At 37.5% G+C, this 13930-nt stretch overlaps 1 protein-coding gene and 1 long non-coding RNA gene across 3 annotated transcripts in view; one reads left to right on the forward strand and one right to left on the reverse strand.

Annotated features, from left to right (window-relative positions):
• The window catches only part of LOC137475542 (signal recognition particle subunit SRP54), a 35363-nt gene that overhangs the window by 16303 nt on the left and 5130 nt on the right, over positions 1 to 13930 (reverse strand). Inside the window, exons 4-16 of one of the 2 annotated variants that reach the window (XM_068192918.1) lie at positions 13300 to 13384; positions 12267 to 12371; positions 10554 to 10620; positions 10410 to 10467; positions 9571 to 9721; positions 8495 to 8643; positions 7038 to 7138; positions 6847 to 6933; positions 6374 to 6447; positions 6059 to 6167; positions 5135 to 5305; positions 4520 to 4615; positions 3431 to 3894 (exon numbers count right to left, since the gene is read on the reverse strand). In XM_068192918.1, coding sequence (XP_068049019.1) covers positions 3803 to 3894; positions 4520 to 4615; positions 5135 to 5305; positions 6059 to 6167; positions 6374 to 6447; positions 6847 to 6933; positions 7038 to 7138; positions 8495 to 8643; positions 9571 to 9721; positions 10410 to 10467; positions 10554 to 10620; positions 12267 to 12371; positions 13300 to 13384 — 1345 coding nt within the window. In that variant the 3' untranslated portion in view covers positions 3431 to 3802. Of the gene's footprint in view, positions 1 to 3430; positions 3895 to 4519; positions 4616 to 5134; positions 5306 to 6058; positions 6168 to 6373; positions 6448 to 6846; positions 6934 to 7037; positions 7139 to 8494; positions 8644 to 9570; positions 9722 to 10409; positions 10468 to 10553; positions 10621 to 12266; positions 12372 to 13299; positions 13385 to 13930 lie in introns of those variants that run through there. The other variant, XM_068192922.1, reaches the window with a different exon arrangement.
• LOC137475545 (uncharacterized) lies at positions 41 to 13779 on the forward strand. Its single transcript, XR_010999944.1, has 2 exons — positions 41 to 1912; positions 11298 to 13779. It is a non-coding gene; the product is annotated as an uncharacterized lncRNA (long non-coding RNA).

A 13930-nucleotide genomic window follows, 5' to 3' on the forward strand; every position in this document is an offset into this window, starting at 1 on the left:
CCGCGAGGCTGGCCGCGCACAGGAGCCGGCACCCACCCGGCAGAGACTGGGGCACCGCTGACACCGGCTTCGCTCATCTCGCTTCTCTCCGCAGCCCGGCATTAACCGGAGCCGGGAGGGAGGCAGGGGAGAGGCCAGAGGCGGCCGGGCTGCCAGGGACAGCCGTACCGCCACAGAGGCGGAAACGGCCCCCACTGCACCGAGGGGAAAGCACACCTTCTGGGGCAGCACTCACATCATCTTCCAAAATAGCGTGAAGCGCTGCAGAATAACAGAATAATATTTTAAGAAGCAGATGGAGTTCCTTGACAGTAGTTAGGGGCCTTGCTAGCCCAGGACCACCCTTGCTCAGCCTTGCAGGATTGGGTGTTGGTTCAGGCAACTCAGCCCTTTGTAAAGAACGAACTCTTGAACGAGAAAGAAATGCAGACCAAGAGTGCCCTGGCCCCTGGGCTGCGGCTGGGTGAGAAAATATCATGCATGGCCTGGAGGGTGAGAGAAGTGTTTGCCAGGTAAGAGGTTTGCTCAGCTGCTCCTGGAGAGAGGTGAGAGCCCCACTTCCTCCAGTGTCTGCTGATACCGGCAAAATGTACGTTAGTAAATGTCAACTACCAGTGCAAACAGCTGGAGGTGGAAGCATCTGAAACATCCTTTTTATGGGATTGAGAAGGGAGTAGTTTTAATTTTTTTTTTTTTTGTTTGGGGGGGGTAGAACCAATGGCTGTAACATGCACTTACATGACAGCAAGAGCTGTCTTGCAATCCTTCATCATTAAGAATAGTTTCCAAAAAATTACACTCTATAGCACAATATGGGCTCTTAGACACTTTCTTAGTCATATTATCAAAGCATAATCCAGATCCCATGACAAAAGCCCAGGGAAAGTACAGATGCATCAGACTTAGATTATGCTAGCGTAAGGGAGAAAATGTTCCCTTGTGAAAAGGGGTGACATGCAACATATGATTACAGAAATAGAAAGCTTACAGAATGAAAGGTTAGTGTATTACTTTAGACAGTACGAGGCTGAATATTTGCTTAAGGGATTACAACAAACATACATCACTTAAAGTTGCAAAGAAACAAACTAATATTAGGATACATAAATATTTCTTACCTTTAACAGAGTACACATTCTGTTTAGTGAAGGACTGGTTGGAATAAAGTAACAGCTCCTCAAGAGCAGCATTAAATCATCAACCAAGCAACCCACTTTCCTTCACCTCTGCTGTGGTTCTAGCAGCTGTACAGTTGTATTTAACTTAATCTTTCACCTCCCAGAACAACTGGCATTTGCAACTTGGACAAGTTTAATAAATTTAGCACATTAATGTTCAAAGTCCTACAGGAAGGTAAAGAGTTAACAAAGCCATAGCTGTTTGTGTGTGCCAATAGTTAATTGTCCAGCTTCTATCACACAGCTATCTATTGACCATCATAACCATTTCCTCTTAGCAGGCTGCTCAGCAGCAGCCTGAGCCCTAACAGCTCAGACAAAAGCTTGTCTGACAGCAGCAACAGCTTTCAGCAAGATATACACAGGAAGACGGACCTCAGTCTTCTACGCATTTCCCGTGAATTTTGCTTGACTCTAGCTCTTCACGGTTCTTGCACGCTAGACAAAACTTTTCTGCAGACTTTTCTGAGATACCACAGAGGATGAGGATAAAAATTCTGATGCAAGAAAATGGTGCTGGGAGTGTTGTTACACATTTGCCAGGAGAGTTTTATTTGCATCAAGCTATGAAAGGCAAAGGCCATGTAAGTCACCAATCCGTTTAGATGTGTTCCTGTACAGGTGAACTCTTGTTCTTAGCGCCTCCATCATGGATGTATTTTTTTTTCAGACTTGAGCTCCTCAGGGAATTTTTCTAAGCAGCTTCCAAAGTATTTTCTACCTGGCTTGCTAAGGTAATAGCAATATTCACTTTGCTCATTCCAGCATATATCTTAGAAATAACACATCTTATACTTTAAAGGAAATGCATTCTCACCTTGCCCTTGTCTCTGCCAACACTCAGCTAGTGACAGCTCTCTCAGTATCTGGTTAGTTTTAGTACTTTGGAAATGGTGAACTAAAAGTTAAAACTAAATGTAGGCCACAAGCTGAATATAGAGTTAAATTGCTGGTAACTTGACAGTCTGACTGAGCCTGTCCTGGAGCACAGTGCTTCACTGTTCATCCTCAATATCCCTATTCATGTTTGATTTCCATCAAAAGCATTAACCATCCACTCTCCCCTAGGGATTGCATTTCAAACCAAGATTTTATACTCTTTCCTGCATGGTTTTGCATATTGCATTGGTTTATACAGCTCAAGAACTGAAAATACTATTAAAAAAAAAAAAACAAACATATTTTAGTAAGCACACCACTTCAGAAGGAGGACAGCTCCCCAACAAGCTGGTGATATACAAGGACTAATTATTTTGTTATATTTAAAATACAAAGATTCAAATTAACTAATCCTTTTGCAGATTAATGCTACACAGTGCATGTAGGTAGATGGTATACTTGAATATTTTTCAGCATTCTCCATATACTGAACACATACCGTTAATCAAACAGGAGATAGTTTCACATTACAAACTACATTTCAGCAGAGCTTATGTTTTATTAGTGCAAGAGTCTAATTTTGTATATTAGATATTCCCCATTAGCTGCCATCTCAGAGAACTGGCTGACAGAAGGACCCACTTATTTTAACTACTGCATTTAGCTTTTATCTAGACAGCAGCAACAGGTGTCCATTTACACACTAAACACTGCAGTATATTAAAATTTATAATATACCCTTTTACCCTAAGATAAGGGTAAAAGATCTTACCATATTTGCCAAGATCTGTGTTGGATTTCAAGATTCATCTTGGTCTACCTAGTTTCTGAAGTGTGCCTGTGGATTCTACCCTTTTGAGACCAACACAGTAAAATGAAATACTAAACTGCTATAGGAAATTAAAATCAGCATGTAGCTGTGTTGGGGCAGTATGCTCTGTTAAATACAGCTATCTCTGTTTTAAAGTTCAGTACCAGCACCAAATTCCACCTAATATGCTTTAGAAATTACCTCCAGAGCAAAAGAACTGCTTATCTGGCAGCCTGATATGAAGATTACCTTCAGCAGATGAGACAGTTTGGTATCTCCACACCTGTATTGTTTCAGTCCCTTGATTCTTTGTGTCTAGGGGAAGAATGAGGAAATTCCATACAACAAAGTCTTGTACAAACCTGAGCACAGTACATCCACATTCTAAAAATGCTCCACAGAGGAGCACCAACAGCACATTTTCAGGTACTGAACTAATCTTATAGTATCTATGACAAACATGAGTTACAACAGTCTTTAGGAAAAAAAATCAAATTAAGAAAACAATCTCATTACATACTGAAAGGACAGTTAAAAGGAACTGAAGACACAGGCCATTCCCTTGTTTATAACCACTTAAATTTTATTTTACAGTATATTTGTGACATTTTATGTTACTATAACCAAAGATCAGGGTTGTTTACAAATATAATGGCTGCCATTTGATGTAAACGATTAAAAAGTGTCTCTAAATATTAAAATTTTACATCATGATTTTGTTTTATTAAATTGAATTGCTCTTTGTGCCATCAGTTATTAGTGGAGAAGAACTAATTTAAGCAAAAATAGTTTTCAGAAATTAGATGTAGAAACTGAGAAGCCTGGATAAGATTTCAAAAGACCACTCTCTCATCACTGTAAAAAGGAAGAAAGCAAATTCATTCACTGAAGTTGCAATGAAGAGTCAACCAAGTCCATTTGTATTAAGGCTTCTTTACATATTATTGAATCCCATCATGCCTTTCATATTCCCAGCAGCACCTTGTTGAAATTGTCTCATCATTGACTGCAAACCAGCCATGCCACCTGCAGAAAGTAAGTGAGAACATGAATGTGTTAATGAACTCTGAAGCACTCCTCTCTTGCTTGAGGCATCGTTACTGTACACACACTATTCCAGTAATAGCCAAAGGCAGAAGCCAAAGACTGTCAAACCAGTTTTAAATAGCTGTTGAAAATAAAGAACTGAGTAATTACAGAAAGGTCTGCAAAACACCAGGCTTTAAGTAGGTTTTAAGATGACTCATGCATTAAGAACTAGACAGAAGAAAAAAACTGATGGAATGACTATTATCAATCAGTAAGGTTCAGTTATGGAAGTCCTTATTTAAAGTTGCTCTTGTCAAATTTAATTACTTGAGCAAATCTTAGAAGAGAAGGGAAGTCTAGGAAGATTCGTTTTAACCACAGACATCCTTCACCATTTCAAGTGCTCATTTTGAGAGCCAAATTCAAATGAAAGATTAGATTAAGTACTGCTAAGCGCAAAGTATTTGGACTAAACTGTCTGATTCTTGTTAGAAAACCCTAAAAGTACTTAATACTGATATATAATGCAGATGATCTCCCATCCCCTTCCTCACTTCTGTATCTCAAATGATCCACTATAATTGACAGTCCTCTCTTGAAGCTATAAAAAGTCAGCACACACCCATATGATGAAGAACTCTTGGATCCATCATCTTTGCCATCTGCTGATTCAGTTTGGCCAGCTGAGATGGGTTTACGTTCTTGGACATATCACCGCCTAAACAAAAAGAAAATAGCAATCATAAGAAAGTGGATTAACAAATGCTGCTAGAAATAAAATAAATCCAAATGTTACCTCCTAATTCTAGATTCAAATCCATGAGCCCATTATTAGAAGTTACTACATCAGCCACTAAGAGTCCATTTAGGATCAACAGTCCCTGCACTCCACGTAACAGACTGAAGTGTTAATACTGTAGTAGTAATCAAGTCTGCATTGGTAGAAATACAGTAGCTTTCATTGCTAAGTTATACACTGGTGTCATGAAGAACAGTGCAGTTCTTACCAGGGACATAAAAACTTTCAAACATGAAAATGAGCAAGCTGCAACTGATTTCTCCTCTCCCTAATCAGTATTTTCTCATTTCCTCTGTGTACACACATCAAGTGACCTACCCCTCTTAGTTCACAAGTTTTAGGGGCGGGTATTGGGGTAATAAATTTTAGGTACTGGATTGGGGTTTTTTGTTTGGTTGTTTGGTTTTGGTTTTTTTTTTTTTTTTTTTTTTTTTTTACCTTTGAAAAGCCCTTTGATGCCTCCCATCTTTTTCACCATCTGTGCAAACTTAGTGTATTGGGTCAAAAGCTCCTGAACATCTCTGGTAGAAACACCAGAGCCTCTTGCTACTCTTTGGATTCTTCCTGGCTGCTTACTGAAGACTTTGGCACCATCTGTACTGTCAAGTTCTGCAATTACAGTGTGGAAAAGAAAAATCCATTGAGTCACTGACATTAAAAACTGTTACAACTAGTAACAAACAGCAAACCTGTTTTCATTGTTGAGAATTTAATTTTGAGCCAGAGAATAAAAACTTAGTTTAAAAAATGATAATACAAAATTCTACATAAATCATTGAGACATAATATTCTAGGAAGTAATACCAAAAGCTCTTATCTTCATATGTTAATCACCATGATAGAAAAAAGCTGTGTGAATAAATTATGCTCTTAAGCCATATTAATGGGCTTAGCACAAGGGTAAAAGCATACTACTAAAGGAATTATAGGTGGACTAGATACAACACTTTGAATTCTGGAGACCAGACTAGGTAAATTTGAGGGTGGGTAGGAAAAAGACAGCAACGCCAGAGTAAAGATTAACATACCTTATTAATTCACAAGTATAGCATTAATAATTCATGAACAGTTACAATACAATGAATAAAAGTACACAGGTTTCCAAGAGAATGGAAATTATTTGAAATCCCACCTACTCTACACAAGACAGAGCAGTAACAGGCAAAGTATTTCTAGATATTGAGATTTATTAAGAAATTTGGAGACACATGTACTCCTTGCCTTTCCCAAGAATGTTAAATATTTCTTGTCATGTTCTATCATTATACATGCTGTAATATGAATTTTTGTTTCCAGAAAGATCTCTCTAAATAAGCTTGTTCAACAATCAAGAAAAAAAATAGTGGGTGAAATTTGTATTACCTTGATCATTCATACTGTCCATTATAGTCATGAGTTTCTTTAGCCTTGCCATTGATTCCTGTTCATTGCCTTTACTCATGAAGTCAGTTCCAAAACCAGGGATCATGCCCTTGTTTCAAGAATGGAAAACAAAAGCTGTGTCAGAATAGGCAAAGCTAATTTTAATTAAGCAGAAAGAAATATAGACAGCAACTGTTAGTTCAGTAGCTGCATACTGCAGTAGGCAAATAATTTCACCTTTTTAAAAACAGAACACAGATTACAACAAATTTCAATTAAGAGTTTTAAAATAAAATTATTTTGGGGATAACTAACCAAGATCTGACTGAATGGTCCCATTTTCATGATGTTTTGGAATTGTTCATACATATCTCTTAATGTAAATTGACCTGAAGCACAACAACAAAAGAAGAGTTAGCAGAAGTCACACTAGCATTTTGCTCTTACTCTCCTTTTTTAATTAGTCTTTGTATTCATAAGGTAAATACTATACTACATAGATAAGTAGATAAATAAGCCTCTTCACTAAACAGTTTCAGATGGCACATGCTGAACCATTAAGCTAGTTATTCTGCAGTTGTAGTCTGACAGACTTAACGTTTGAAAAACTTCATTTACTTGGCTGCCACATTTACTGGAGAAAGAATAACTATTCTTCACTGTGCACATGAACAAGTTGTTTGTGTCCACACACAGCACAAATTAACTCAGTGGTCTCTGTCACTAAGAACCTGCCATGGTCAGGTCACTGTAATACATCTGCCACTCAGGCCGTGGGAATAACTTACCATGTTTTAGCTTTTCTATGAGTGCTTCATTATCATCCAACTTTAACTCATTTACTTTATCTATCAATCCTTCAATATCACCCATACCTGGACAAAGAAAACAGATCTGAAATTACCATTAAAAAATACACTTGGACTTTCCATTATCCAATTCTAAGAGTCTTGTAAGTACAGTTGTACATTGGACATACCAAGCAGCTTGCTGATGAAAGGCTGTGTTTTAAAGGGTTCAAAGTCATCTATGTGCTCGCCAGTTCCAATAAAAATAATAGGACTCTTTGTGGCAGCAACTCTGCAATAAAATATATTTTATGAAATGGCCTCTCAAACACCATCCATCTTTTATACTATAATCAGCTAGGCATCATCAACACTATGAATTCTGTCTGAATTATCTGCCTTACTCCTCAAACTATTAATGAAAAAAACACCCAGCACTTGCTTGTTTAGATCAGAGTAATTAAGAAGATTTTTCTCTAATTAGTACTTTATAATATACAAACTCTGTTAGGAAAAAAAAACAGAAATAGAGGTTGCTAATTTTCATTGCTGAGTTTAAGAAACTTGAGAGAAAAGAAAGAAAAATAAATAATCTCCAGTTTATCCCAATACTGGGATATTACAGATACATACACTGATACTAATGATAATACTGTCAGGCATTGATTACAATTTCGTCAAGGTACCTCATACAAAAGAAAATCTCATTTTCAACACAGGAAAAAACTCAGACATAACAAAACTCAGAACCTTTGCACCACACTGGCACTATCTTTTAGATAAAACTTAGTTTCCAGTCCACAGACAGTACAGAGCAAACACAGCACACTTAAAATACACATGCACATAAAAACTCAAACAAGAGCAAAATGAAAATACCAAAAGCTTTAATCTTCCAACATTATGCTATAAATAAAGCAAAATACGTATGGCAGTTTAGGAACTCTAACACTTCAGGTCAAAGACAGGAAAGGATTTAGCAAGTCACGGTCAGTTATTTTGACTGTTCTGACAAAAAATCTCAGCTCCAGACAAGCCGTATCATTGAAAGGAGTTGAAACAACCATACAAGGCTGAAGATAAAATACAGAATTTTCTGGTCAAAACTCTGTCAAGATACAGCACATGGGAAGTCCAACAAGAACGGAATTTGGGCATGACCACAGACAGCTTTCCATCAGTTTCTGGACACTGCCAATCCAGAAGTTTGATTTCCGTTGTAGTTTTAAGGTCACTAGATACGATGAGGTACAGTTTCTCCCCTTTTGGAAAAAAGCTCTTGAGACGCAAAACTCTTCATTTAAGTCACATCTGTTGAGCCCAAATTTATCTTTCTGGAAAAATGCCTGATACACAATATGCAATGAATATTGCTTGTTGCTGATTTCAGAAGACAAAAGTCTGACCTGTGACAATACAAACTACTCTACTGAAAATACATCCTATCACTGAATGCTGATGTTAAGTATCATCAAGTGATCCTACCCACCAGTAGAAGGGTAAGAATCTAAGTGTGACTGTGACCGACTTATATTCTGTGCAGTGTGACAGTGACACTTCCACAGGACAGATTTCTGCGAGACACTAGCACATTGCGCGTCTGGCCATGCACGGCCAGATGTGGACACGATTATCGCACAGTACTCACGCACTAAGAGCTCCGCCTCCTTTGGCATGTCCATCCAGCTTAGTAACAATAACAGAAGCTACATCTACTTTGTCTTTGAAAGCTTTAGCTTGAGCTTCACAAGCTTGGCCAATAGACGCATCCATCACATAAACAATGTTATCTGGTTGCTAGGAGAAATGAGATACACAAAGTAATTATTTCCTGCTTTTCTAAACATTGTTCATGCATTATTATTATATAGGTTCAGTAGCAGAACTTACTGCATTAACAGTATACAAGAGCTGTATGCTAGAGTTTTAAAACAGAACTACTGTTTTATGAATAGTATTATCTATTATCTACTGTTTTATGAACAGTAATATTATAAGTATTATCATTAAAAAATGGGATGCTGTATGATCATGATTTATCTACAACACAAAACATTACAGTTTAATAGGTTTGTGCTCATTAGTTATGATTCAAGTGATTTTAGCTAGTATCTTGAGCCAATAAGATAATTAGAATCTCCAAGCAATTAATAGAAAACATCTTCCATTTGGTTTTACATTTTTGATGTCTTGATATTTAAGACATCCATTCCTCTAAAAATAAGTTAGCCATTTGCAGAAATTGTGTGGGAAGTGTCATATTGTCATGCAAGACCACAGAACCAAACAAATAGCCAGACTTTTAAAACCCATAGAAACAACAGCTTCATTTACATATCAAAACTGTTGAAAGTTATCCAATCATCTTCTCTGTTTCAGTGCAATTATTTGTGACAATCACAGAAAGTTTCGTATTCATAGTTAAAGGAAACCAGACCAGACTGGTTCTTTAATCTAGTTTTTCAATGCAAAGATCCTGAAAAGGAAATTTAAAGCAGGAATGGCAGTCTGGTTATATGCAAGCATCCTTGAACAGAAGAATAGAAAGAATTAAAACTATCACAAAACTAACAAGCAGTGGTCATTCAGCCTTTGCTTATTCACACCTGTTTGTAATTTCTAATGTAATCTAGGAGGTAAAGCAAAATGCACACAGAACATGAGGATAAAGATGAATCAACTGTCATCAAATGCCAAGTTACTGTATTTCTCAAAACTACTCACTATGGCATTAGCAACTTGTAACATTTCTTCAAACAAAGAGTCTTCTTGTTTGTGACGTCCACTTGTATCAACAATGATTATTTCAAAGTTTTCATTCTTAAATTTCTCAACACCTTCTGAGGCAATTATTACAGGATCCATTTCTGTATAACTGATCAAAGAGAGAAATAGAGATTCAGAATTTCATCATTTGACTATAAACTTGTTAACTATAAATCTGTCTGGATTTCAAGAGGGATGTTTCCTTTTAGGTACAGCAAAAATTGGTTAAAAATCTGTCTTCCTAAGCCATTTACCCTTACTGCTCAGTGAACTGAAGCCCATAGCCTGAAGTCTGTCTTACCTGCTGGAAGCTGCAGTATGTTCTACAAGACCCTGTATCAAATAAGATTTAGCTGAACATCTAGACAGTTCACCTCCAGTGAATCTTAGGGGAAAGTTATTTACTGCTTTATGAAAGACATTTCAGGACCCCCTCTGTCTCTATTTGATAATAAAAATTAAGCATCCAAAAATTATATGGTTTGATCTGTGAGATACTTCCCAAAAATCTGGCCATATCTGGTAAAAGTCTGTGAACTGCTATGCACTGAGTAAGCACTACAGGGAAGTACTCCTGGACACCTGATCTCTTTGTACACTATCCTACCTGCTACTCCTGGCAATATACTGAACTGGACAGAATTTTCATCTGATCAGAGCAAGTATTACTCAGAATATATTACTAAAATGAAAGCAATTAGGCCATGCTAGATGGGGTTTAGTGCAAAATGTTCAGAACAGAACAATATATAATTGGAATTAAATTGCTCTCCAAAGTGTTTCTGAAAGATGCTTACCTCCCATAAAAGGGAATTCTTGCTTTTGTGGCATTTTGCTTTAACTGGTCAAAAGCACCTGTAAGACAGGTATAGTCAAGGGACTACTTAAGGAAATCTTCAAATATTATAGATAGAGAACTACAGCATTAAAGTCTGTGTTACCTGCTCTGTATGTGTCTGCACATATTAGACAAGTCTTCCAGCCTTTCCTCTGATAGAAGTAGGCTAACTGAAATGAAACCCAAAACAAGCAGTTACGCTGAAGTCACAATGCCATAACACTTCTAACAGCCTGAAGTCACACACAGAGGACACAAACGCAAGCCAGCCCTTCTATAACTGATGCCACAGAATAAGACTGTTCACGGTTAGCATGGCCAGTATTTAAAAAAGCATGTTATAAATATTTATTAATGGCAAGATGAAAACACCTGCTTGATTCTGCCATTTCAAGAAATTGAAATCAGAAGCAATCTCTAGGAATGACTACAAATAACTTAAGTTCCCATTTTACTAACTCCTGAATTCTCCTTAGTGTTAATACTGCAGACTGGACTAGCATGTAGAAACTACCCAAAGCAATACTTCAATATCAAGTACCATAATGGCTACAACTTGTACAGCTCTATGTTTTTGTACTTTCAGAGGAACAAACATATTTCCATTGAAAGGACATATTTTAAAGCAGTGGACAGAATCCTTAACCTTCCTACAACACCCAGCTTTACGGGTGCTACGTATATTCACAAAACAATGACCAAATACAAATGTTCAAAATGAAGTCCACCTACATAAGCACTAAGAAAGCCTTCTGAAATCAGAGCAGACTATACTGAATATTTCAGTATGTGTGAATCTCAAAAGGAGATGACAAAAAAAAACAAAGTTGTGTCTTTTTTTCCACAGGATAATTTCTCCTCACAACTTGGAATGTATCAAGCTCTGTCCTGGGGTGAATGATGAGCGAGTCAAGAGCTTATGGTTTGAGATAAAAGGGCAGATTAGTGAGGGTGATGCTGTTGTGGGCGCTTGTTACAGGCCACTTGATCAAAGAAGCAAGTGGATGAGGCTTTCTACAGGCAGCTTGAAGCAGCCTCAAAGTCATAGGCCCTGGTTCTTGTGGGGGACTTTAACTACCCTGACATCTGCTGGAGAAGCAACACAGTGAAGCACAAACAGTCCAGGAGGGTCCTGGAAAATGGAAAGCAGATATTACAACTTCCTGTCGCAGGTAGTGGACAATCCCACAAGGAATGGTGTTCTATTTGACCTTACACTAACAAACAGTGAAGGCCTTGTTGCAGATGAGAACATATGTCAATTCAGAGCATTTTTTTTTTTTAGTCTTAAAAAATACAAACACAAATTTCCTCAATGAATCTGGGGCTAGAAGAGGTTTCACATCACCAACTTACAAAGTACCAGTAAAGTGTATCTAATACAAAGGTCAAATTACACTGTTTTTCTAAATAAGTAATGGAATGAACACCCATTCTTAGTACTTTGTCTTAAACCTAGAAAGTGAACTAGTGTGATTTTACTAAGTAAAAGGACAAATAAAGACTCTCTTATGGGGGTATTGTTGCATCAAGAGTTCAGTTTAAAAACTTTTGAAGGAAGTCCTACAAGCCATAAATTGCCCCAAAAGAATATTAGTATTACTTCCAACATTCGTTTCATCTCAGAAACCTCTCTGCAAACATGTCAATACATGGTAGTGAGTTAGAACATTCCTACTAACAAAACCAGCACAGATCACAAGCCAATCCTACCTAAGGAGCCCAATGACCACCAGCTTCCCAAAGCAAAAAACACCCAAAAACCCCAAAACCCAACAAACAAACCAAAAACCATGCAAAGAGCCACTGCACTTACCTTTGAACAAGTTGTTGTTTTACCACTTCCTTGCAAACCAACAAACATTATAATATTCTGTTTTCCTTTGGTCGGTGTCCATGCCTTGACTCCAGGATCTACAAGCTAAAGAACAAGGTAACACAGGTAACAGAACCAAATTTCAAAAGCATGGAAAAGGTGGTGTCACAGTCATGCCACATGCCTGGTTTCACATTAAAAGGAGAAAAACAGTTTTTGCACAGCCTTATCTTAATTTAGCTTAGATTTTTGCTGATTTACAGTGAACAACAACAGCCCTTACAAGGTATCTATAGTATATAATGTTCAGCATAATAATTCTGCAACAACAACAGTGTTAATCTAACAGCAAGCACAGTCAGGCTGGCCTGTATATATGGCACAGGGATAACAACCAACACAGAAAGGTGACCTCCACCCCTCTTGTCACTGCTCAGGATGGGCTTCTTCCAGTGAGACTCCTACAGAACAGAAGATATTTTAAGGTTGCTGTCTCATTTGTGAAATGAGTAGAAGGTAGATACATTCCTGAGAGCCGCCATAACTCTGGGCACAGACTACAGAAGAACAAATGACTACACTGTTAATTGGAAAGAGGGCAGAATACAGATACTCAAGTCCTGATTTGACCAAGCAGGCAGATTAATGAGAAATGTTGCATTGAGCTGCTGGATTGTTACTTATCACTTTTCCAAAGGCTTATAAATTGTCTGAACATTAGGGTAGCAAAGCTGTGTTCTGGGACAACCAGAGGCAGTCTAGAAGCTAGCAGTACTTTACTCTTGTCTTTACATTTTAGTTGAAGAATAAGAACAATTGAACTAAAAGCTTAAACTGAAGTTAGTTTGAGAAATGCCCAGGATGTAGTTTCAATGAGAATACTGCTGTTTGCAGTATTGCAGTTATGCTTTCACATCAGAAAGCACAACTGCAGGTACCACATAACCACCTAAAAGTTTGGCTTGCTACTGCACTACTTCCAATCCCAGACTGTACAAGGAAAGTGATGCAATGCAGAATTTTGAAGTCCTACCTTAACAAGCTCTTTAAAGACTGCATGCTGGATCATTTTTCTTTTGTTAAGGCCAGATGCCATTTCTTCAAGATCAATTGCAGACCTGAGTTAGAGAAAAGCATGAAACACTAGCATAAGTTAAAGCATGACTTGAACCTAGTAATAAAGTTTTTGCAACTGCAACAGCACACTGATTTGTTCTGAGTTTTCAGAAAGGACGTACTTAAGAAGTGACATGCACTGGAGACATTCTTATGCAGAGGACAAAGGTTTCTAAAATGCATCTTTCAGACTTGCATTTACTATAATTAATCTGAAAATAGGCAAAGTAACAGTGCTAGTCAAATACACAGGCTTATTTATAGCCAGCACAGAAGATGTGAAGATGATGTATCTAGGAAGTAATGAAGAACTTGTTTATCAGATGACTCAACTGATGATGGCAACACATTTTTGAAACAAGCCTGTAACAGCAATAAATGGCTAAATTTGACCAAAGACTCTTTTGATGGAACTGGCTAAACATTTAGTTTGAACAGCTGTTTTCCTGTTAAATGTAAACTGGGTGTTTCTAAAAAAACCCCACCTTATTAAGTTATAAATTAGTTGTTCTTTTGTAAACTCAAATTACAGCTTTTACAAATATCAA

Source organism: Anomalospiza imberbis, chromosome 6 (genome assembly GCF_031753505.1).
Source record: "Anomalospiza imberbis isolate Cuckoo-Finch-1a 21T00152 chromosome 6, ASM3175350v1, whole genome shotgun sequence".
Taxonomy (NCBI): Eukaryota; Metazoa; Chordata; class Aves; order Passeriformes; family Viduidae; genus Anomalospiza; species Anomalospiza imberbis.